Source organism: Crocodylus siamensis, chromosome 1 (assembly GCF_052110815.1).
Source record: "Crocodylus siamensis isolate JL-2025a chromosome 1, ASM5211081v1, whole genome shotgun sequence".
In the NCBI taxonomy this organism is placed as follows: Eukaryota; Metazoa; Chordata; order Crocodylia; family Crocodylidae; genus Crocodylus; species Crocodylus siamensis.
This window is the reverse complement of record NC_143395.1, coordinates 10,548,057-10,569,204: the sequence shown is the minus strand read 5'-3', so window position 1 is coordinate 10,569,204 and position 21,148 is coordinate 10,548,057. Positions and strand designations below refer to the sequence as shown.

The 21,148-nt window shown below is 43.8% G+C and overlaps 2 protein-coding genes across 2 annotated transcripts in view; one reads left to right on the top strand and one right to left on the bottom strand.

Annotated features, from left to right (window-relative positions):
- GCFC2 (GC-rich sequence DNA-binding factor 2) overlaps window positions 1-7,802 on the top strand; it is a 44,533-nt gene extending 36,731 nt beyond the window's left edge. Inside the window, exons 13-18 of the mRNA XM_090031396.1 lie at window positions 377-498; window positions 1,445-1,521; window positions 2,654-2,720; window positions 4,270-4,416; window positions 5,980-6,104; window positions 6,386-7,802. Of these exons, the coding sequence (XP_089887522.1) occupies window positions 377-498; window positions 1,445-1,521; window positions 2,654-2,720; window positions 4,270-4,416; window positions 5,980-6,104; window positions 6,386-6,500 (653 nt within the window). The 3' untranslated portion in view covers window positions 6,501-7,802. The remainder of the gene's footprint in view (window positions 1-376; window positions 499-1,444; window positions 1,522-2,653; window positions 2,721-4,269; window positions 4,417-5,979; window positions 6,105-6,385) is intronic.
- Window positions 7,803-12,311: 4,509 nt separating this feature from the next.
- On the bottom strand, window positions 12,312-19,665 carry MRPL19 (mitochondrial ribosomal protein L19). Its single transcript, XM_090031352.1, has 6 exons — window positions 19,574-19,665; window positions 19,129-19,267; window positions 17,647-17,765; window positions 16,282-16,416; window positions 14,434-14,615; window positions 12,312-12,667 (listed from the first exon to the last, which is right to left on the bottom strand). Exons 1-6 carry the CDS (start codon window positions 19,623-19,625, stop codon window positions 12,452-12,454), a joined length of 843 nt encoding a protein of 280 aa, XP_089887478.1. The 5' UTR covers window positions 19,626-19,665; the 3' UTR covers window positions 12,312-12,451.
- Between the last annotated feature and the right edge of the window lie 1,483 nt (window positions 19,666-21,148).

Below are 21,148 nucleotides of genomic sequence, written 5' to 3'. Positions count from 1 at the left end.
TAGGAGAAGGTATTTGTCTGCAAAAAACAGAAAGACAAATAAATGCAAGCTTATAAAGTAGACTTATTTATCTGTAGTAGTTAGCACAACCTAAGTGCATTGTATCTCCATTTAATATACCCATTCCTTAGACAAGTAGCTCTGGGGGGAGGTTCTTGTGTGTATGCGCACGCATGCCTGTGTGTACACACACACATATATATGTAGTATGCTTAAATTTATCCCTCAAAACATTTCTACTATGTGCTTTTTGCAGAGATAAAGAATGGAATAGCATTGATTTCTTTTTTTATGATAGATACATATATGCAAATTAAGTTTTCAAAGCAAAGAATGAATTGTACATTGTTGCTGATGTAATTAATATCATTTTCAGGCTTTATAGCACATATATGGGATCCTTTGTCAACTTCACAGACAGAGAATTTGGTACAACTGTGCAAAAAAATCTTTGAAGACTATTCCCTTTCTAGAAAAGAATCCAGTAAAACAAAACAGGTAAAAGTTTCTAAAGCCAAGAAAATACTTTGACATTTTCAAGTCATTTGATATCATGGATACTATTCCTACTCTCACTACCTGCATTCAGTTTGTAGTTGGGCTTTGGTTATCTTCTTTGTTGCTTATCTGTAACAAGCAAAAGGTTTAAGTTACATTTGTTTTGCTCACAGATTCTGTGATTCAGATCTATTTTTAAGTCAGTGGGAGATGTCCGTTGCTTTGGGCAGAAGCAGGCTCTGACTATTATTGGAAAACTCACAGCTCTTATTAGCAAAAGGCTAATCATAAGACTAATCTTTTTTGCTCTTCCATGAACGTGAATTTTCCAGAATTTTTAGTTCACACTTGACTTTCTGAAGAATACACAGTGAACCTTAAACACTTTTAACTGTTAAAATCGGAGGATGCTTCAGAGCTTTGTTTTTGTAGTTTAAAATTACTGTAGAAGTAAAGAAAGCCTTTAAAAAGAGTATACTTGTGTGAGCTGTACTACTTTATAGAGGGATTTTAATTTATAAAACAAAAAGTTGTGGACAGATGTAAAAGTACTTTCAAAATTATAGCACTGATTTGTTGCAACTGCTTCCTTTGTCCTCTGTCTTGTGTTCTACATAGAAGTTACACTATTGTAACACTTAACCACTGTAACTTCAAACCTGTTTCATTCAGGTTTAGGTTGTAGCAGTTTAGCTACAACTTGCAGTGCTATAGAGCAGACAGATGAAACAGTTACAGTGGCTCATCTGACTTGCAGTCTTGGATGGTAAGTCCCCTCTTTCCACTTCGAAAAAGGTTCATTGTATGTCTGTCCACAGCCATAGTATTTTACCTTTGAAATACTATTCCTACGCCATCTTTAAAATTGTATCCTAAAAGTGAGAGTTGAAGTATTACATTTTCTAGTGGGAAGACAGTGGTATGTTATTAATTCATTTTTTAATAGGATCTGATGAACTCGGTTGTTTCAAGAATGAAAAAATCAATAGAGGAAGATGTCTTTATTCCTGTGTATCCTAAAAGGTAAGTTATATAAAGTAATAGCACTTTATTGCTTGGAAGGTGCCGTTCTAACATACTGTGGACATGAATAGAAGCTAATTGCATAGAAGCCTCTCCTGAAATGTTGTTTGTCCTTTGAATTCGAAGATGACCATGACATCACTGGTTGGTTTGGTTTCTGTGAGTATGTGAGATATGAGTGACTGATCAGGCCAGTTTGTGCTTTGAACTGTCTGTGGCATGCTGAGCAAGACATCCTGCTTTGGGTTGTTTGATCAACAGCAGACGAGCTGCTGTTGTGAGATTTGTGCTGTCACACTTCAGCTCTGTCTCAGCAGTTCTCCTGTACTCGTACCCTATAGCTCTAGTAAGGATGAGGCTTCGCCAGGTGGAATGATCATGAACGAGATCTTCCCAAGACTTTGGGTCAGTTTAGCATGGAGCATTTTAAGGATGACTTGAGGGAGTCCATGTAAAAGTGGTTCAGCTTCATAGCACAGCATTGCCCACTGTCTAGGTTTCACATGCATACATCAGGAATGACAACACAGTGGCTTTGTCGACCTTCAGTTTTGCTATAAATAGCATACCTTGGAAATTGTAGGTACTAGGTTATTGTACCCCTTACTCATGTGGGTGAATGCTTGGTCACAGGAGTAGTCCTGTTCACTAGAGGATTTTCCTCTAAGTAAGTGTTGCATGCAGGTGCCACAGTCTGGTCTAGCTTTACGTGTTGGTGATTGTTAAAAGGATGCCTGTTTTTTCTCCCCCGTGATTCATCTTCACTTCACTTCCATGAATTGTTATGGCTTCCTTGAGACTGTTTACTTTGGAGGAAAAAATCTGTTTTTTGTGCTTATTTTCTAGAGTTTTTAGCAGGTTCTGTGCATTTCTCAGTTTGGGATGAAAGAAATCTCGTTCCAGGAAAGATGTACGATTAGAGTAGCCCTGTGTTGGGAGAAATGCCCGTTCAGTTGAAAAAGGCTCTTTTGTGGTGGGCTAAAGACCTATTTTCTTTTTGCAAGCCTCATTGTTTGCTAAAGGTGTACTAAAATTAACATCCAGGAGCACACAGAAAAGATAAACAATTTCTCTAAGCAAATGCTGTGAAAAGGTTATTTTATATATTCCTTTTTGTTCTGTCCATGACCAGTACAGTGGAAGACAGACTATCGCCACATTCGAAGTTCCAAGAAAGGCAGTTTTGGTCTGCTGTAAAGGTAATCAAGATGTACATAATTTCCAGTTGAAAAATCATTCAGGTTTAATTGAGTCATGCTCAATCTCAGCTACAAAACATATTATCAGGGATGCTGGAAATCTAAGGTGCTGGCGTGTTCATAGTATCAGAAAAGTAGGGCTGGAAGTGGAAGGGACCCAGGAGGCCATCTAGTTTAACCTCCTGCTCAAGGCAGGATTATCCCTCTCTCAACCATCATATGCAGGTATTTTTCTAACCTGTTCTTAAAACTGCACACACATCCCTCTTGCACAACTTATCAGGCACAATGCTTGAAAACATCAACACAACACCTTAACTCGCCATAGGTAAAGCAGGAGGATGAGGGCACTGTCAATGTTAAAACACACTCAAGGGATCCAAGGTTGCACTGGAACAGATGGTGCACCCTCTTGAAGAATATGTGCTTTATGAAGCCTAGAAAGACTTATTTAAGAATGTGCCATGTATTTACTGTGCTTAACTATGCATTGCCTCAAATGGCAAGTCTCCCTCTGAGCTGGCCAACTATTCTTACCCTGCATAATTCCCCTCCCATAATTCACTTCAGAAGCCTACTTATGAGGACCAACAAGGTCTGGTGGTCTTTATATTGTGTGTTTGTGTTTCCAAATTGTGCTCAACTCAGTGGCTGTCAAGCTTGTTAGCTTCAGCCACCCCTCCAGAACTTTTCTGACTTTAGCAGCGCCCTGGGTGAGAATTACTGAGCTAGAAACTAAATTCAGGGAAATTCTGGAGGGAGCCTTGAGGCTGAAAAACTTGAGAACCATTGATCTAGCTGGTGTCCTCTTTCTACCATCTACCTTCTCCCTGCCCCTGGTCTGTACATGAGGGAGCAAGGGCAGCTTTGCTGCCCAGGCTTCTAACCTCCAGGTCTCACACCACCACGATTGGAGCCATCTGTACCCGTGGCTCCTTCTACTGGTTCTAGGAGGAGTTTGGGGGCTGGGGGGAATAAGCTGGACTGAAAACTGTTGATCTGCAACCCTGTTTCTGCCCATCAGTCTGTCTGCCCACAGCAGAGCATGCTGCTCAGACCATGGGGTGGCTGGCAAGGGAACTGTCAGAGGGCAGGGGAGGACAACAGTGGCACTGCTTAGGAGCAGCTACAAGCACCACTTGTCCATGAGGGGCTGAAACAGGCACAAGGTATTAGATGTGGGGAGGAGCACTTTACCTCCTTCCACAGTGCCCAGGTGGCAGAGCATCCTTACAGGGATGCTGCAGTGCCTCAGGATGCCACAGTCCCTGGTTAAGAATCACTTAAGTGATTGTAGGGTCTCCGTACCACAGACACCAGCACTGATGTCAGCGTGCAATTCAGTGGCCGTGTTTCCAAATTAACACAGCAGCATTTTTTTTTAATTTGGAAAAGGCTGAGTTGAGAGAACCTGTAAGGAAAATCCTAACCCACATGTGTTCAGAGGTCTTCTCTCATGAAAATGTATAAACATCTACATCATAGTTTTGTATTTCATATTACCACCTTCCACTGTCTATGCTGATTCTACACTTCTTGATCATTTTAGTTATTACGTAATATTCTTCTTTGGGATGGGATTGTACCAGAAGAGACACTACATGAACTTGGACTAAGCAAGCTGCTGAATCGTTACCTTCTTTTAATACTCCTTAATGCACCATCTGGACCAGATAATATAGAAAAATGTAACAAGGTAAAAATTATATGTAGTAAAAAATTTTTATAGTTTATGATGAAGGCAACAGTGTCTGAAGATAAGATAAATAACAAACCATTCAGCTTTTATAGTTTTAAAAATAACACTAAAAGCTGTTGATAGCTTTAGAAAAGGCATAGCTGGTATGTTCGAACCATAATTTGACCTGCCTTGGAAACAGAGTTGCCAACCCTCCTGGGTAGGCTGGGAGTCTACCAGAATTGGCATTGATCTCTCGGTGACTATTGAAAGCAATCTGGGAGACTGATATTGTGAACGGGTTGAACAGTACAATTAATGACGTTACGTCATGTTGGAAAAAAAATCTCCTGGAATAGCTTCAGTCAGAGTCAGTAACTCTACTTGGAAAATGCTTCAGTCCAAAGGAAAATGCCTTTGGGTGAAAAACTGTCTCCTTTTACCTTAATGATTATTTCACCATTGCTTTCAAGGGGGCCTGCATTTCACTGTAAATATCCTTGTGAAAAAATGTAAGTTCTTATATTGGTGTGAGTCACTAAAAAAGCAGGTCATTTTTGCTGGCTGTAGCATCCTGGGTAATTAACCATTTAATCAGCATCACCTTAAAACTTGTTTTACAGCCCATTGAAGAAATCAAAGGACTTCTATTGACTTCACTGGAGTCTGGGTCAGACTTGGAGTTTACAGGGCTTGTACCCTCTCTGGCTGAAGCATGCTGTGAGAGTGCATGTAGGAAAGATCGGGCAAACAAAGCTGCATTCAGTCATCACAAATTGAAAATGCCAGTGGTTGATGTCCTACTCCAGAGTTAGAGCTTGCCATAGCTGGGAGAAGGGGAAATGCTAATTCTTGTTTCCAAGTTGTAACCACTGGAGAGTAGAATAAACTCTTTCTAAAAGGGAGAATGGCAGTTTAGCTTTTGGCTCCAGAATAGGCATTTTCCTAATGCTGTAATTAATGTAAGTTTAGTCGCTAGAGGGTTTATTCCTCTAGCAACAAAATGTCATATCTGTTAATCCTTTGGCGCTGATGGGGAAAAGGATGAGAGCCCCTTTCAGCTGTGTAGATTTTGATTCGCTGACCTGAGGGATTAATATGAGCAAGTGGTTTTTCCTAATGCCAGTGTGTGCTAATATGCTCTGAAGGTCAGGAGTTCAAACTGACAACAACTAACAGTGTCTTATGTCAAGAGAAAAAAGATGTCTTTATGTAGTCTCTTTTAATACATGCTTGCAAATGAAGAACAGAGGCAAAATAAAAGGTGCTGAAAGGCTTTTCCTAGTACTTTGTGTACTGCTTTCTTAGTACTTTGTGTACCATCCTGACATTCCTTACACGATGCACACAATCCTTACAACAAACTTCTGCCTGTAATTCCTCAAAGCTCTTGTGTGTGCCGAGAATAGCCATAGCCCATTGTGCTGATACTTGGCTCTACATCTGACAGAACTCCTTACTAACTACAACCGCAGAACCAGGGAAAGAGGAAACAAACGTACCTTTCACAGAAAGCAGAGTGTGAGTTAACACTGTTAAAGGAATGTTTGATCTTTGCAAAATATGTTCTTGGTTGCACAGGTGGTTGCGTGTTTCCCAGGAAGATGGTTCCAAGACCTCAAGAGTGATTCGACTCTCCCTCAGTTGGTGAATTTCAGCCAGCATTTGTTGCAATCTGCACGTACCCTGTACAGAAGTAACTGCAGGTAATCAGTCTGGCATTCTTCGGAATGCATTGTATATTATTGTGTCTTTGATGGGGGGGGTTTATTAGCTGCTTTGTGCCTAAATAAAGACATAGTGCACTTTAAAGAGGCTTTGTATGACTGCATTGTCAGCCGTTTACACTGAAAGGTGAGTCAGAGCTGTTAATCAACAGCAAATTCAAATTTATTTAACATACTTTTTAAATCCAGATAAGCTGTATATAAGCTAAACGTATACAGAAGAGGTAATATACTTGAATGTTACACTTTTTTTTTATCAGCGATGAAACAAGAGACGTGATTCTTCTGTTGGTGAAAATTAATGCATTGCGTCTTGTGGAGGACTTCATTGAGGAATACAAACTAGAACACCTGAAATCCATGATTGGAAAGTAGAAATGCAGCAATAGGACTGGAATACAACGTTCAAAATGCTGTAGCTCACCATGCTAATATTCCACGAACACTTCTGTTTGACTATAACAGAGGATATATATAAACTAAGGCTTAATCTTTACGTCCGCTCTGTTGATTTAGATATTTCAAGGGCCTTGTGGTCTTGCTTGTAATTGGCTCAAATATGCACTTTTTCCATATCCAAAATTCTCACCAAAATTAGCAGGAAAACTTATTGCACAAAGAAAGCAGGACCAAGTCCAGCACAAGTTGCACTGTTTGAGGACAGACTGGCTGGAGATGAACTGATAATCAAATGCCTGGAATTTCCTTATGTTTTTGGATTTGTCAGACAACCGGTTGCCAAACTGGAGCCATGTTTTAGGCCCTGTCAAAGATGTGGAAATACTTTATTCTTTTTGGGGAGATTTATTTAAATGATAGAGAAAGTGTTTGAAAAAATGTATCATGGAAACTACATTATAAGAAAATAGCTTTGACTAGTACGTTCAGTTTTGAACAGAGAAACAGTATTGTTTAATATCAGTCTGTCTCAGGAAGATTACCAGGCTCCCCTTCCTGGAGATATGTCATGATTCCAGTGTTTGTGGTAGGATTTTCATGGAGCTTGATTGGCACAGACCTTTAGGAACAGCACAGAGATAGCCAGGGATGGTCAACATGTGCATTACACTTGGCATAGAAACAAAACACTGCAACATCATTGTAAGAACGCCATCTACTGCATGTTGTAACGTTACTTCAGAGGCTGATGTGGATTTTTTACTCAAGGAGTGTGGGCCTGGGATCTGCAATTTTGTGTTTTGTCAGACTTGATAACTGTACAGACTTCAGTGGTAGACAGTGAGATGTATGAATTACATGGGCTGGCAGCATCTTCACATTCTTCCCTGGGAACTGGCATCTCCCTTTGCAATTATTATTTTGCTTCCCATCAGAATGTGCTCACCCACCTTCTATTAGACAATTCTTAAATAGTTTGTGTATATTTTTGTAGTGAGGTTTTGTATGTATGTAATAAGGGTCACTATGCAGTGGAACAGAAAGAATTTGTCATAGAAATCTAGAGGGCAGCACACATTTGGATACAGAATCATTTGTACCTGTATTTTCTCAAACCTTGTTTAACATACAGATATATTTTTGTTACAGTAGATGCTAGAACTTAACTTGTATATCTTTGTTCCGTGACCAGTTTTATATTTCATTTTGAACTGTGTATGAATTTATTTTTTGCAAAATAAATATTTAATGGTAACTAACTTTAGGTAGTTTTGATTTTTGATTGCTTAGACTCATTAGAAACGGGCTTGTTCATAAAATAAAACAGGTTTGCATTTAGTTTCCCATTTATTGTTAAAGTTGACATCAGTTCTGGGCATTCTCTTATTTTGTCATCTGATGTGATGAAGCAGCAGACTGCTACAATGCTCTCTCTCTGTATGTTTCTGCCCTTGTAGAAAGCAATAATCTTCTATTGTGATGACTACACAGCATCCACTTACTCATGAAGATGAGGTTGCCCAGCAGTTGGTAGATTTTCTTCCAATTAAAATGTTTGGGTATCCAGAACTGGTGGTGATCTAGTTACTTTGCCCTACCTTCCCTTTCTATTTGTCAGACTTGCTTTGCTTTAAGTAAAACGGGCATCTTCAGGAAAGGAGCCAGTACATTAAAGCCTTGCTCCTGACATAGTCCTGCAGGTTTAATTAAAGGTAACATTCCCTCTTAGCAGCGTTGACCTATTGGTGTTCCCAGTGCTGTAAAGTAGTTACTATTTAGGCTCAAAGATATAGTCACACTACTATAAAGGTAAGGAGTATTTATGGCGATGGCCAGGAAAAGGTCTAATTTGTGTAACTGCATTTTGCATACCCTGGTCTTCCCCATAGTTTGTTTCTGTTCTAAATTGTCTCGCATTAATACTGAGTTGTTAAACAGTTGCACTTTTTCACCTGGCAGTGAAGTCTAGCTAATCTGATAAGCACCTATGCTTCCAGGGTGCTTACTTACATACCTAACTGAAGCATACTTACATATTTTAAATGACCATTTTCACTGGGACTTTTGCAATTCAAAATGTATTAAGTTTTTACTTGATGCATTTCCTGCTGAAACAAAAGCCTAGAGGCAACATTCTTGGAGTCATGACAATCCAGGGAATATGCCAGGTACAGGATTTGTTTGGTATGTTTTGGTATCTATTATTGGGAGAGATGTTAAAACAAGTGACTTGAGGAAGGGCATTGTGTGTCCTAGTTAGTCTAACATCTTTCCCAGCTCTATACTTGGTCCAGTAAACTATTACCAAATAAATCCTGCTTCACCTTAGTGCAGAATCCTACATCTGCTTCTGGGCCAACTCTGTGGCACTTCCACAATGGTGAGTTTCTTGTTATAGGCAACCCCCGCTTATCACTTTTAATTGGTTCCTGAAAAAACAAACGTTAAGTGAAACGAGAGTTAAGTGAAACCAAAGTTTTTTACCCAAGATGGCGACTGCAAGTGTTTTAAATAACCCGGGACAGCAACCGCAAGTGTTATAATGAAACTCACTGAGCACTAAGTGGAATCAGGTGTCAATTTTAAAAGAGTCTTATAGTGAAATAGTGCTAAGCAAAACAGTGTTAAGCAGGGGTTGCCTGTATACAAAAACCTGATATCGTCTTAACCATATTCTGAAGGCTGGAATACAAGGTAAAATAGCTGCTGTTAAAGTTAAGCCCCTCCAGTTACAGGACCTCATTCTCTTCCACAAATAAGTACCCTGTCCTTACAGAGTGTTTTTCAGCAGATCTTACAGACCTTTATAAAGGAGATAAACATCATTAATAGAAGAATCTCAGAAGCTTTATTTTGGACTGAATTTAGCTTATGAAACTGTTCAAAGTACCATTTCCCGCTTAACAGGAGACTACATGAAATGCTGATTTCTAGACGTTACCTACTATCAACAGCGGACTATGTTAGACATGTTCCATCACTGACAGCTGGGTCATGTCACCTACTATCAGTAGGTACAGGATGGAAAGGGGATGACTGCAGTAGGGTGCTCTGATTTGTTTTGAGAGCAATCTGGCACGATGCCCCTCTTTCCCTGCTATAGAATGAGAGAGGTTATGCTGGTGTAAGCCAGATGTTTAGGCACAGGCTGAGGCTGAAATTTGCGGTGAAATGAAGATTCAGCATGGAAGGAGAGGTATTCCTCTGCTTTGCTATGTTAAAGAGGGTGATAGGAATAATTATGACTTTACTGGGGGGTTTTCTAATTATGTGGGATTTTGTGCATTACATCACTTCAAAAAAATCCCAACAAAACTAAAATTAGCAGTTGTCCCCTGATCACTGAGCCCACAAGGTATATCCTGTTCCTTGATCTTTTGAGTATATTCTCTAAAGACAATCCCTACCCGCCAATTGGACCATAATTGGAGACCTCAGGGAAGTATACTACCCAGACTGTGCAACCTGCAGACAAGTAGCTAGGCTTGCTGGGGGTCACTATCTACAAAAACCTTATTTCACAACTGCTTAGATTAATGGTTCCCAAACTGACAGATTTTGTTCCACCAGTTTAAAATGATACAGCCTTAAGTATGACCAGCAGTTTTTTCATATACATAGGTAACAGACTATGTATTAAAACAACATAAAAATCTTTAGTAATCATAAAACATTGTTTTACCAGTTATGGTAGCCATATAAAACAATTGTAAATTAGAAAAAGACGGTGTAAACCACTAGTAGAAAACATTTTTGACCGGAGTGCCAAAAAAGCCGCAATGTCTACCCTGTAAGGTGCCAGAATGCCAGCGTACCAGAAAAACGAAACTGGGATAGGGGGTACGTGGCAGGATGCTCTACATATTAATACAGTTAATAATCATAAATGTTGCTTTCTTTCTCTCTTTTACAGGAAATACCAGGTTTTCTAAAAATATTAAACCTGGTGACCAATAAAACTTCATATACTACCTTTGTCCTTGTGTATTCTTTTTTTGTTAAGCACATTGTGATGAGAGAGAGAACAAAGAGAGGGAGGGAAGAGGGGAGAAAAAGAAGGGAGAGAAGATGGAGAGGGAGGACAGGGAATGTAAAGAGGGACAGGGAAGAGAGGGAGAAGCGTGGGCAGAGTAGGTGCAGGGGTAGACTGGCCTGGCTGGGCCCTTGGCAAGGCAGTAGCTGGAGGAAAGCAGAGGCGGAGAGGGGAGCAGGGGCTGCCTTGGGGCTCCACAGACTCAGGCTGCAGCGTGGGTGCTCAGTGGCATTTGAGGTGGGCTCTGGCCCAGCCCGCACAGATCCACGGGGATGGGGTGTAGCTGCCCTGCCGAGGAGGGAACGCTGCCTGGCTAGGACAGGACACCAGGCTCGGGGGCTCCCAGCTAAGCCTCTGTGCACAGCCTGAGCAGGGCAGAGCGCCCCCCCCGGGCTCTGGGAACAGTCACTGGAGATGGTGCTCAGGGCTGAGCTGGCCAGGAACCTGCAACACAGCAGCCCTGCGCAGTGCCTGCCTCAGCCCTGGCCCCGACCCCTTGAGGGGAGCTACGGGTGGGCAAGGCCAGGGCCTGGGCTGGCCAAGGCAGCCACAGTAGCTGTTCTCAGGAGCTCTCATGGCCGAGTCCTTGCACCAGGTATGGCTCCACCCTGCTCACACTGTGCCACCACGTTGTGCACAGAGGTTGAGCATGGAGCAGGAAGCCCTCAACTCCCAGAGCCTGGCATCCTGCCTTGGCCAGGTAGTGTTCCCTCATGGGCAGGGTTGTTGCAGCCCATCCCTGCGGAGCTGTGCAGGTCGGCCCAGGCCCCACCTTGGGTACAGCTGGGCACCCCCACCTGCCATGGCCCGACTGTGCATAGCACCACAGCAGCCCCTGCTTCCTGCCTGCCCTCGCCTTCCCAAGGGCTTGAATGCGCCACGTCCCTGCCTGCCTTGCGGCAGGAGGCAAACCGTGGCAGCAGGGTGCAGAACCCAGCAAGCAGCCCGCTGCTCCCTGGGGGTTTTCTCCCTTCGGGCTGGCTGACTCCATTCCCCCAGCAGGGCCAGCGCAGGACACAGGATCTGGATCCGAGTCCGCCGGAAAACCCGGAAACCAGATCCAGGGCTCCTGCTGCCCAGGTCCTGCCCAGGACAACCTGGGCCTTTCTAGGGGTGTGGAGAGAATCCCACCACTGCATGCATCCCAGAGTAGGCATGGATGGCACCTGCCCGGATTTGCACATGGGGATTAGGCAGGCTGCTACTGCACACTGGGCTCTGCGTCCCACTGCTGTTGCCTCCGGAGCTGTGCACAACACCGTGTACCTTCTGGGCTGCTCCTGGTTGCCTGCAGTACGCTGCAGCTGAATGTCTGTATGCACCCCTCCACCTGGCCTTCCGTGTACCACTCAGGTTGTTTCCACACCACTAGTGTTATGCATACATCAGTTTGGGAACTGCTGCCTTAGACTAATCCTGCTGCATCACTCACAGACTGATTTAGACAAATAAGACATGAACAGGGCTTTGAAATTGCCTTTTTCATAGTGGCCACATAAAGTAGTTTCTTAGTTGAGACAGTTAAATGGCCAGAAGAAATCATAGTCCTTGGAGTAACTTTTAAAGACTTGTTGTCAAATGAGCTGTTTGTGGCCTATTATTAAATGAGTCATGTGATGGAGGGGGAAGAAAAGTGTAAAAATAATGCCTTGAAGCCAGGCAAGACTTCTGGAGAAGAATGGATATGATAATTACACTTCTGACACCCACCCCACCCCCAAATGGATATAATTGTTTCACTCGCACACAAAATATTACTCTCTGAAAAGATCACCTTTATTGTAGTTTCTGTCTATGTATATATTATATACAGCTATGGAACTACGTATCAGCCCCAAAGGCAGGGCCTCATAACAGGACTCCATAACAGGTCTCCACCATGTAAAAAATTGGATTATTTTTTCAGCCCTTCATTCACTTCTTCCCATATTTCCTCCTCTAGTTGTGAAGTGTCATACTCCCGTAACATGTCAAATGGTACCCAGGGCTTGCTCCATTTTTTGGCTTCTTCCATTTTTTCTTTAGGTAGTTCAAACTGGATTCCCTGAATGTTGTATTTTGGTCGTTCCCACCGTTTTGACCAGGGCTTAGGCTTCATTCTGACTTTTAGCTAGGATTGGAAACAAAATGAAGTATATGTGAAATACAAAGTCTGACTGGTTTTGTGCTAGGTACATTTCCTCTTGACTAATTAAACTGGAAAACAAGTGCTACTTTAATTTTTTTTTTTTAAAAAGAAGAAAAAGAAGCAGGGGTCTTGGTCCCTACTCTGGTACAATAACCACTTAAAAAGTATTTGCTCTCTTTTTAAAGTAGTGATTCCCACCCAGATTGCTGCAGGGATGTCTGGAGATCCTTTCAAGGGTGTAGCAGGGTACCACATGATGTTAGTACTGTGATGTGTGCAAACATGATTCCCAACATAAACCCAGAGATTTAAAATAGGAACCACGAGTGTTAAAAACATTCTGACCTGTTGTGTCTTTCTGAGTTCCTGGCAACAAAAAGATTGCTCTAGTATTCTTCTATTGTCAGAAAACCAAGTGATGCCTAGGAGCTGGCATTTTCTGAGGGTGTGAGTCAAAAATGGTCAAGAACTCCTACGCTAAAGTATTCACTCACTCATCAGACCATTATTGGATCTTCTCTGACCCTTCCCTCCATCATCTGCTCAAGGAGGCACATGTTCATTTTCATCCTCCTATCCTTTCCTGACACCCACTCTTTTCTAGTTTTCCTCTTTGGTCTGTCAAAGAGGAACCTCAACTTCTGCACAAGGCAATACATTACATGTGGAAATACCCAGGCCACAGTGCTTTACCACAGTGATAGTCATTAGAACTAGAACTTAAGAGTAGATATAAAAATGAATGACAATCTTCAGATTGAAAGGACTGTATGTAGCACATGACAGACACTGCAGGCCTATACATGCCCGACAGAGTCTAACTTTCTTCCTGAGGTAGCAAAGAGGATGGCAGATAGCTAATGTTAAGTCTTTTACAAAGAAAAATCTCTACATTTACTGAATTTATACCTTAATGTATGTTGTGCATTTGCCACTAACCTTCCCCCCATTTAAGTGTACACACCAAAATACTCTCATAAAGAGACCAGTTAATATTCACAAACGGCTCTAGCCTGACATTTAAATTCTATCTAAAGAACGGATAAAATGTAGGCAAAGACTTCACTGCAAAACCCCCCTATGTGCCTTAACTCTGAAGACAGGTGACCATCTCTACAAGAAATTGCATGTTCCAGGCCCATCAATCCTTGGTCTGTACTAAAACAGCTAACAAGGTGTCCACATATTTCAGGTGCCTTGTGTTTGCTTTTATTCCATAGGTATAATGAATAAACATCCACATTTTACATGGGACACCTGGTGACTGTTCAATGGTCTTACCTGTCTGGATTCAAACCTGCAGACTAGATATAAATAGTTTACTTCAGTGGTGCTAAATTTTGGCCTGCGTGCCAGATCTGGCTCCTGGTGCTATGTTATCTGGCCCGTGATGCTCTCCACAGCTTTTGGTAGCAGGGGAGTGATGGGATTACTGGGAGCCCTATGGGCTGGATAGTGTGGCCCAGCACGCTGGATCAGATGCACAGGGTGGTACGGGGCCTCATACTTGCACTTGAGACTCCAGGGCTCGATCCCGGCATACAGGGATAGCACAGGGCCCAATCCTGGCATGCTGGGGCCAGCTGAGGACATAAGTGACCCGATCTGAGTATCTGGGGCTAGACAGAGACAGCATGGTGCCTGATCTGGCCTGCAGGACCAAAAGGTTGAGCACCACTTGTTTATTTCATTACAATCCTTCAAATCATCCTCCTTTACCCCAAAAGTTAGTCACAGTAAACTCCTACCGTGTTTACAGGAACATCCTCATAAGCTTCAACATGCACAGGCTTCATAGCCACATCAAAAGTACTGTACTGAGGAAGAGCGTCCCGTAAATACATCAGGTTGTCATCCAGTCTCTTCTCCAACTTCAGAACCTGGATCTCCTGGATTCGAGGGTTATACAATTCATAGCAGATCTCAACACCTTAAAAGGAGACAGAATTATTTACTTGATTTACAGAGAATCTGGAACCCCTACAGCATTAGGTTTGTGTGTAGAACATAAGAATTGACATTACCTGGGTCCATCTTGCCACTGGCATACTGTCACAGTGGCAGAGAATGATTGCTAAAAAGGAAAGTGAACTGGGTATGACCAGGGTTTTTTCCACTATTCCTCTCTCACTTGCAGCCTCCAGCATTTAAGCTCTAGGAAGTTCCAATTCAGAAGCTGTGTCCCTAACTCCCACACTCAAGAGCTACTGATGCCTGTTTCCTCCAGGAATCTGTTCAGTCCCATTTACAATATGGCTAAACTGTCAGTTTCCACAAGAAGTGGCAACAAGTTCCACATTAATGACACGCTACATGAAAAAGAACTTCCTTTTGTTAGTTTTGATCTGACTACCTACTTACTTCATTTTGTAGCCCCTTGTTCTTACCTTGTGACAAAGGGCAAATATTAAATCCCTGCTGACTTTCTTTTTGCTGTTCGATGTTTTGTAAACCTTTATGTCCTCCCTCAAGCCTCTTTTCTAAACTGAACAGGCCTAGCCTCTTCAGTCTTTCCTCATATGGAAGTCCCTCCATCCAGAGATGGATATCCTTGATGCCCTTCTCAGAAACTTTTCTAGTTCTCCTATGTCTTTTCTGAGGTGTGGGGACCAGAACTGGGAACAGCATTCAAAGTGTGGAAACACCACAGATTTATCAAGGGGCTTTCCGTTTTGTTTACCATTCCCTTTCTTAATAATCTCTAAAATTTTACCTTTTTGATGGCTGCTGAGCACTGGGCAGATGTTTCTAATGAATTGCCCACAGTGACTTCCAGATCTCTTTCCTGTTAACTAACCTAACTTGGTTAGTTTGATATAATGCAATTTGTTAACCTTGATGTTTCATATCCTTGTTATTTCAGGACGGTGTTTTGCTTATCACATGCAGCACTGACTAAGCTGCATCCTGCATCTGCTTTAAAATACAGGACTTGTAAAAAGCGCGAAAAATGCACATACAGTAGTCTGAGGTCTGCACTAGGTTGAGATAAAAAGAGTTTTTAGTGGAATCTACAAGGAAACTAAAGACTGGATTTTACTCACCTGATGTATTTTGATCACAATGCTGGTATAGCCATGTGTATGGTTATTTCTGCTTTTTCTCTGGCAATGCTTCCATTTAAATACTAAACCTGCCCTATGATGACTTTAAAATATACCAATCAGGAGACTATGCAAGATCAGAATCAAGATTAAACTCTACGGGACATAGACTATTATCTTACGTTCTGTCTGTGCGGTGCCTGGCACAAACACTATTATAAAGTTTTTTTAAATCATTGTGCCAATTTTTAAATCCAGGCCTGCTGCAAATGAATAGGTATTGTATTGCTGACCAACAATGAAACGGAAATCTGGTATATCTGGATCACTTCTGTGTGGCTTCAAGCTTTGAAATATACCATACACCAAGGTCTTACTGCATTATGCAACGTGCCTTGTTTCTACAGCATCCTTGTGTATGTATCAGCTGATATGTCTCTTTTAAACTAATAATATCTCAAAAGCATTACATTATTTTCTATACAGCTTAGGTACCATACCTTCTCCATTTCCTCTCTCCCCCATAATAATGAGAGTTGTAGGAAAACCTACCTTGCCCTTCTATAACATTTCGAAGTATAAAGGTACCACCAAGTCCATTTCCTCCTCTCTGAATGCAAATTCCTACGAAACGGCTTGTTTTGCCATTGGCATATGGATCTGCGGTGGTAACGGAAAGTATGCTTCCTGCCAGAAAGGAGAAGCTAATTAAGAAACTAGGCACTGAAGCATGAGGAAAATGTCCAGAATGATTAAATCTAGCGGCAAGTTAAGGTTCTACAGAAACTGCAAGACACACTGAATTAACAAAAAGTATATACACTGGCAGACAGGATACAGTTAACCTGGCCATGCCTCTTTAAAGTTTCCCTGCCTTTAAAGTCACATAATTATTGCAGGCTATTGTTATTTTAATCTATTCAACTTGGAAAATACAGGCAGATTAGTCTGCTTTCACTTAGTAGGCTTCACACAGAAGCTGCATGTTCCAGTACTAAGGTTGGAAACAATGCACAGAAAATATCCGCATTCCTTTTTTTGTTAAATGGAAATAGGAACATGAATGACGTGTGCCTCTGGCAGCTGGATAGAGCATGGTGGCGGCAAACAGGAGCTCCTGCAGATGCTGCAGGTGCTGTTGGGGGGTGGAGGGGGTGTGGTGAGTGCCGACCAGAGGTCAGCAACCACCCGCAGACACTGCTGGCAGCAGCAGCCAGTGGGGATTGCTGACCACTCGCAGATGCCAGTGGCAGTGTCGGTGGGGGGCAAGAGGTGACCGCCCACAGGCGCTGCCAACACTGTCTTTTTGTAGGAGGTGAACTGCCATGCTCAGGGGGTGCACGTGCTAAATAGGAACGTATCTACGAATCACACATTCTGCAGTGTCCCATGATTTTGGTAGCCTACAACAGCTACACATTAAGGTCTGCAAAGAAACATGATCTATATTTTATTACCACAATCTCCAATGCTGGAGAAAAGACCAAGACCCAAAAGGTTAAATGCACTAAAAATATTTTTAAAAAAAGATTACTGAAAAAATATGGCAGTGCAAGAGTGATGTTGTACCCATAATGATCCACAGATCAAGCGAGAGGCAAGGGTTTCTTAGCGCGACATCTTTTACTGGACCAAATGTAGTCTGTCAAAAGCTTGGTTAACTTAATCCCAGCTACATAGTCGGTCCAGTAAAAGATACCACCCAACAGAATTCTTTCCTCTGAAATGACTGTGCAAGTCAATGTTATTGTTACCTAGATAAATGTACTGCAAATACTCAAGTCAAGACTGTAGGGCTCCTGATTACAGGTTGACCCTGGGTATAAGCTGAATATAATTCTTACAGTTCTTTTGGAGGAAAAAAAAGTGTGCTTAACACTAGAACAACAGCATTACAATCGCTGTGCTGTTACTGACCCACGTAGAACTCTGGAATGTTAATTACTTTCCTCCTCTGGATCATGTCCAGTCTCTCTACGTAGAATTTAAAAGGCGCTGTTCTTTGTCTCCGTGGGATAAATTCAGGGCTCAAGAACCTGTGGGGAAAAATCAGAACATTAATGAGTATAACAATAAGCCAAAGAAAGCAGCTGTGCCCTCTTCACAACTGTGCTGGGACTTGCAACTAGTACAGTCATCAGCCCCATTTTACAGAGTTACTTGCTCAAGGTCAAGCACAAGGTCAGTGGCAAAGCCAGAACCTAGAAGTCCCGACTCCCCGCATCTGCCTCCTTCTCATGTTTTGAAAATTCATGCACATTCATTAAAGTTCACAGCACATCCTATGCTCAAATTATGTTTACAACTACATACTCCCAGTCTCAACTCACTGCTTTCATGGATGCAAAGGAGAGCGGTATTTTAAGCCTATGTTTTTCATCATGTATCATCTTTGCTAAAACCTGGCCAATGAATCCTTACTTAGCACTATAATTTATTATATTATTGTATTCATAAATGGTGTTCACTGTTTTGTGTAATAACATAGCACGTGTAATCATTTTCAGGACATGCTTATATAGTTAACTTGACCGCAGACCAGTTTGGGGAGCCTAAGAACATAAGACAAGAACTGACATTTACTGGGTCAGACCAGAGGTCTGTCTTGCCTCGTTTCCTGCCCTCACCACATGACAGACAGCAGGTGCTGAAAGGAGTGAACTGGGTAAGACCAGGATTTTTTTTTTTTTTTAACTGTTCTTCTCTCACTTAAAGCCTCCAGCATTTAAGGATGAGGAAGTTCTGATGCGGATGCTGTCTCCCTGACTCCCGTGCTCAGTAGCTACTGATGCCCCTTTCCTCTAAGCATGTGTTCAACCTCTTTTGAACCTGCCTAAACTGCCAGCTTCCACAGTGCCTGGTGGCAGCGACTTCCACACCTGAATTATGAGCTGTGTGAAAAAGCACTTCCTTTTGTCATTTTAAACTCACCATCTACTAGCGTCCAATAGTAAACCCCTGCCGACTTCCTCTTCGCTGTTTTATAAACCCACACTGTGCACCCTCCAGCATCTCTTCCCTAAACCGAGCGGGCCTGGCCTCCTCAGCCTCCCCTCCACACCGCTGATCTCCCTCGCTGCCCTTCTCCACTTCTCCCGTGTCCTTTCAGAGGCACGGGGACCAGAACTGGGCCCAGTCTTCAAATCGTCCACACGCCACCAATGGATCAAGGGACACCGCAATACTTTCCGTTTGGTTTCCCGCTCCCTTCCCTAACGTTTGGTTTCCCAGACAGCTGCTAAGCCGACGTTTCTAGCCGCCTGCCCCCAGCGACTTTCCCGCGTGGAGCGCGTCACGGTGTCGGCAGACTGCCAGCTCTTTCTGACCAGCCCCATCAGGGCAGCCCCGCCATGGGTTTATCCGCGGCCTTTCGTCCTCCAGGGCCATCACGGCACCCACCTCCTCTGTGACCCCAGCGTAGCCTCATCCACGAACACTGGCTTGCTGGGTGGCTGGAAGGCGGAGCGCTCTCGCTTGGGGGGTGGCTGGAAGGTGGTGGGAGGGTCCTTGTTGGCGCTGCCGCGCGTGGAGAAGCCTCCTGGGGATGGGGGGGAGGGAGGGGACACACGGTGTGTTAGCGACACCCCAGCACCCCCCCTCCCCCTCGATGTCTCCAGCACCACGTGGCGGGAAGATTCCAAAGCACAACAGGAGGCGGGGCCTGCACTGGGCGCTCTGATTGGTTGGCCAGCGGGGCAGCACCGTGCAGGCGCATTGAGGAACACCCGCCGCCTCCCTCCACGTGACCGGTCAGGTGCGCCCCTCCCCCGCCCTCCAGGCTCGTGCTGAGGCTGCTGCCTGCCACCCTGTCCCTCGGGGGGTGGGGGTCGCCGCCGCCTCTTACTGCATCCCGCGGCGCTGCTCCGCACCAGGAGCCTTCCGCCGGCAGCCGCCATGTTGGCTCCATTCACTTCCGCCTCTGCGGCGCGTGGCCACGCCCCCTCTTTGAGGGGAGCTACGGCGCGCGCGGCGGATCCAACTACTGCAAAAAGCGCAGCGTCCCCGGGGGAGCTGACGGGAGGAGGGGAAGTCGGTTTCTTCCCGCGCCTCGAGTCCATGGGGGGTCCTTGGGTCTGTTGAGAGGTGCCCCTACGAGTGAGGGCTCCTGGAGTCTATGGAGGGGGTCCAGAGTCTGTATCCTCGAGTCTATGGAGGGGGTAGGGGGTCTGGCCTGGGGTCCTCCAGTCTGTTGGTGGGTCCTCACGTCTGTCTGAGGGGGCTGGAAGCCTGTCAAGGGGACCTCGCACCGATCGAGGTGCCCTGGAGTCCATCGTGTGGTCCTTGAGTCTGTTAGGGCTACCTTGAGTATATCAAGGGGTGCATTTACTATCAAGGGTACCTTGAATTTATCGAGGGGGTGCAGAGTCTATCAAGGGGTCCTCGAATCTATTGACAGGTCAAGTCTATTGAGGGTGCTTGGAGCCTATCGAGGGGTCCTTGAGTCTACTGAGGGGGGCCTGGAATCCATTGAGGTCCTTGAGTTTGTTGACTAGGTCTTGAGGCTATCTAGACAGGTTTTGAGGTTATAGAGAGGTCCTCGAGTCTATAAAGGAGTTTTTGTGTCCATCAAAGGGTGCCTGGGGTCTCTAGAGGAGGCCTCAGGTCTACGGAGGGGGTGCCCTGTGTCTGTCGAGGACGCCTTGTTGGGGAGGGCAGGGATTGCTGGCCCGGTGTAACATCATTCCGCCTCCAGGAAAGATGGGAAGAATTTGCTCCAAAACACACCTGAGACAGTTGGCAAGTTAAATTGCGTGAGGCTCTTGGGCCCTTGTTTATGCGGCTGCTGGCCTTATCAGTGTGAGCCACTGCTGTCATGTGAAGCCTGTGAGCTGGTGAGAAACAGCAAGGTATTGGCTCTTCCCATCCTTATCTGCAATGTGAAAGGGGGTGTAGATGAGAAAAAGAAGGTAATGCACTTCTTGCATTCACTGATTTAAAATACAAGTGGTTCATATTTTGACTGTCTAGGCTCCAGGAGGGGGCACTCTAACCTCTAAAATAAAAACCCTCAGAAACCTGCACTAGCGATATTGTTTTAGAGCAGAGAGAGAGTTAGTTATCCGTCTTCGTCTGAAGGCAGGGTAGATATGCACCTTAAAGGCTAAATAAGATATATATACAGAGCACAAAGTTTTATGAACCTGAGTTTATGAAAGCTTGTGCTCAATGCGTATCTTATTTTGCTACCTTGACTTCTCTTTTATCTTTGACAAGGATTTTTTAAGGGAGGGAAAGGAGCTAACACTCGAGGGGAGAAAGATGCATGAGACAAGTGATATGGTACAGCCTCTGTGGCCCAAACGAGTTCAGGCAGGTCATCACCCAAGCCTGTATGGAGTCTTGTTTTGAAAACTGGGTACCTTGGGCTTACAGAAATCCTTAGGGAAGAAGATTTTAGCATCCAAACATTGAACCCCTC

What these genes read in the sequence shown, in the direction of transcription:
- MRPL19 (XM_090031352.1), bottom strand. Translation starts at nt 19,625, where the DNA reads ATGGCGGCTGCCGGCGGAAGGCTCCTGGTGCGGAGCAGCGCCGCGGGA. An exon ending in ACGCTGGGGTCACAGAGGAG is followed by an intron (nt 17,766 to 19,128) that starts GTGGGTGCCGTG and finishes TTTTCCCCACAG; the next exon opens with GTTCTTGAGCCCTGAATTTA. An exon ending in AAATGTTATAGAAGGGCAAG is followed by an intron (nt 14,616 to 16,281) that starts GTAGGTTTTCCT and finishes TCTCCTTTTAAG; the next exon opens with GTGTTGAGATCTGCTATGAA.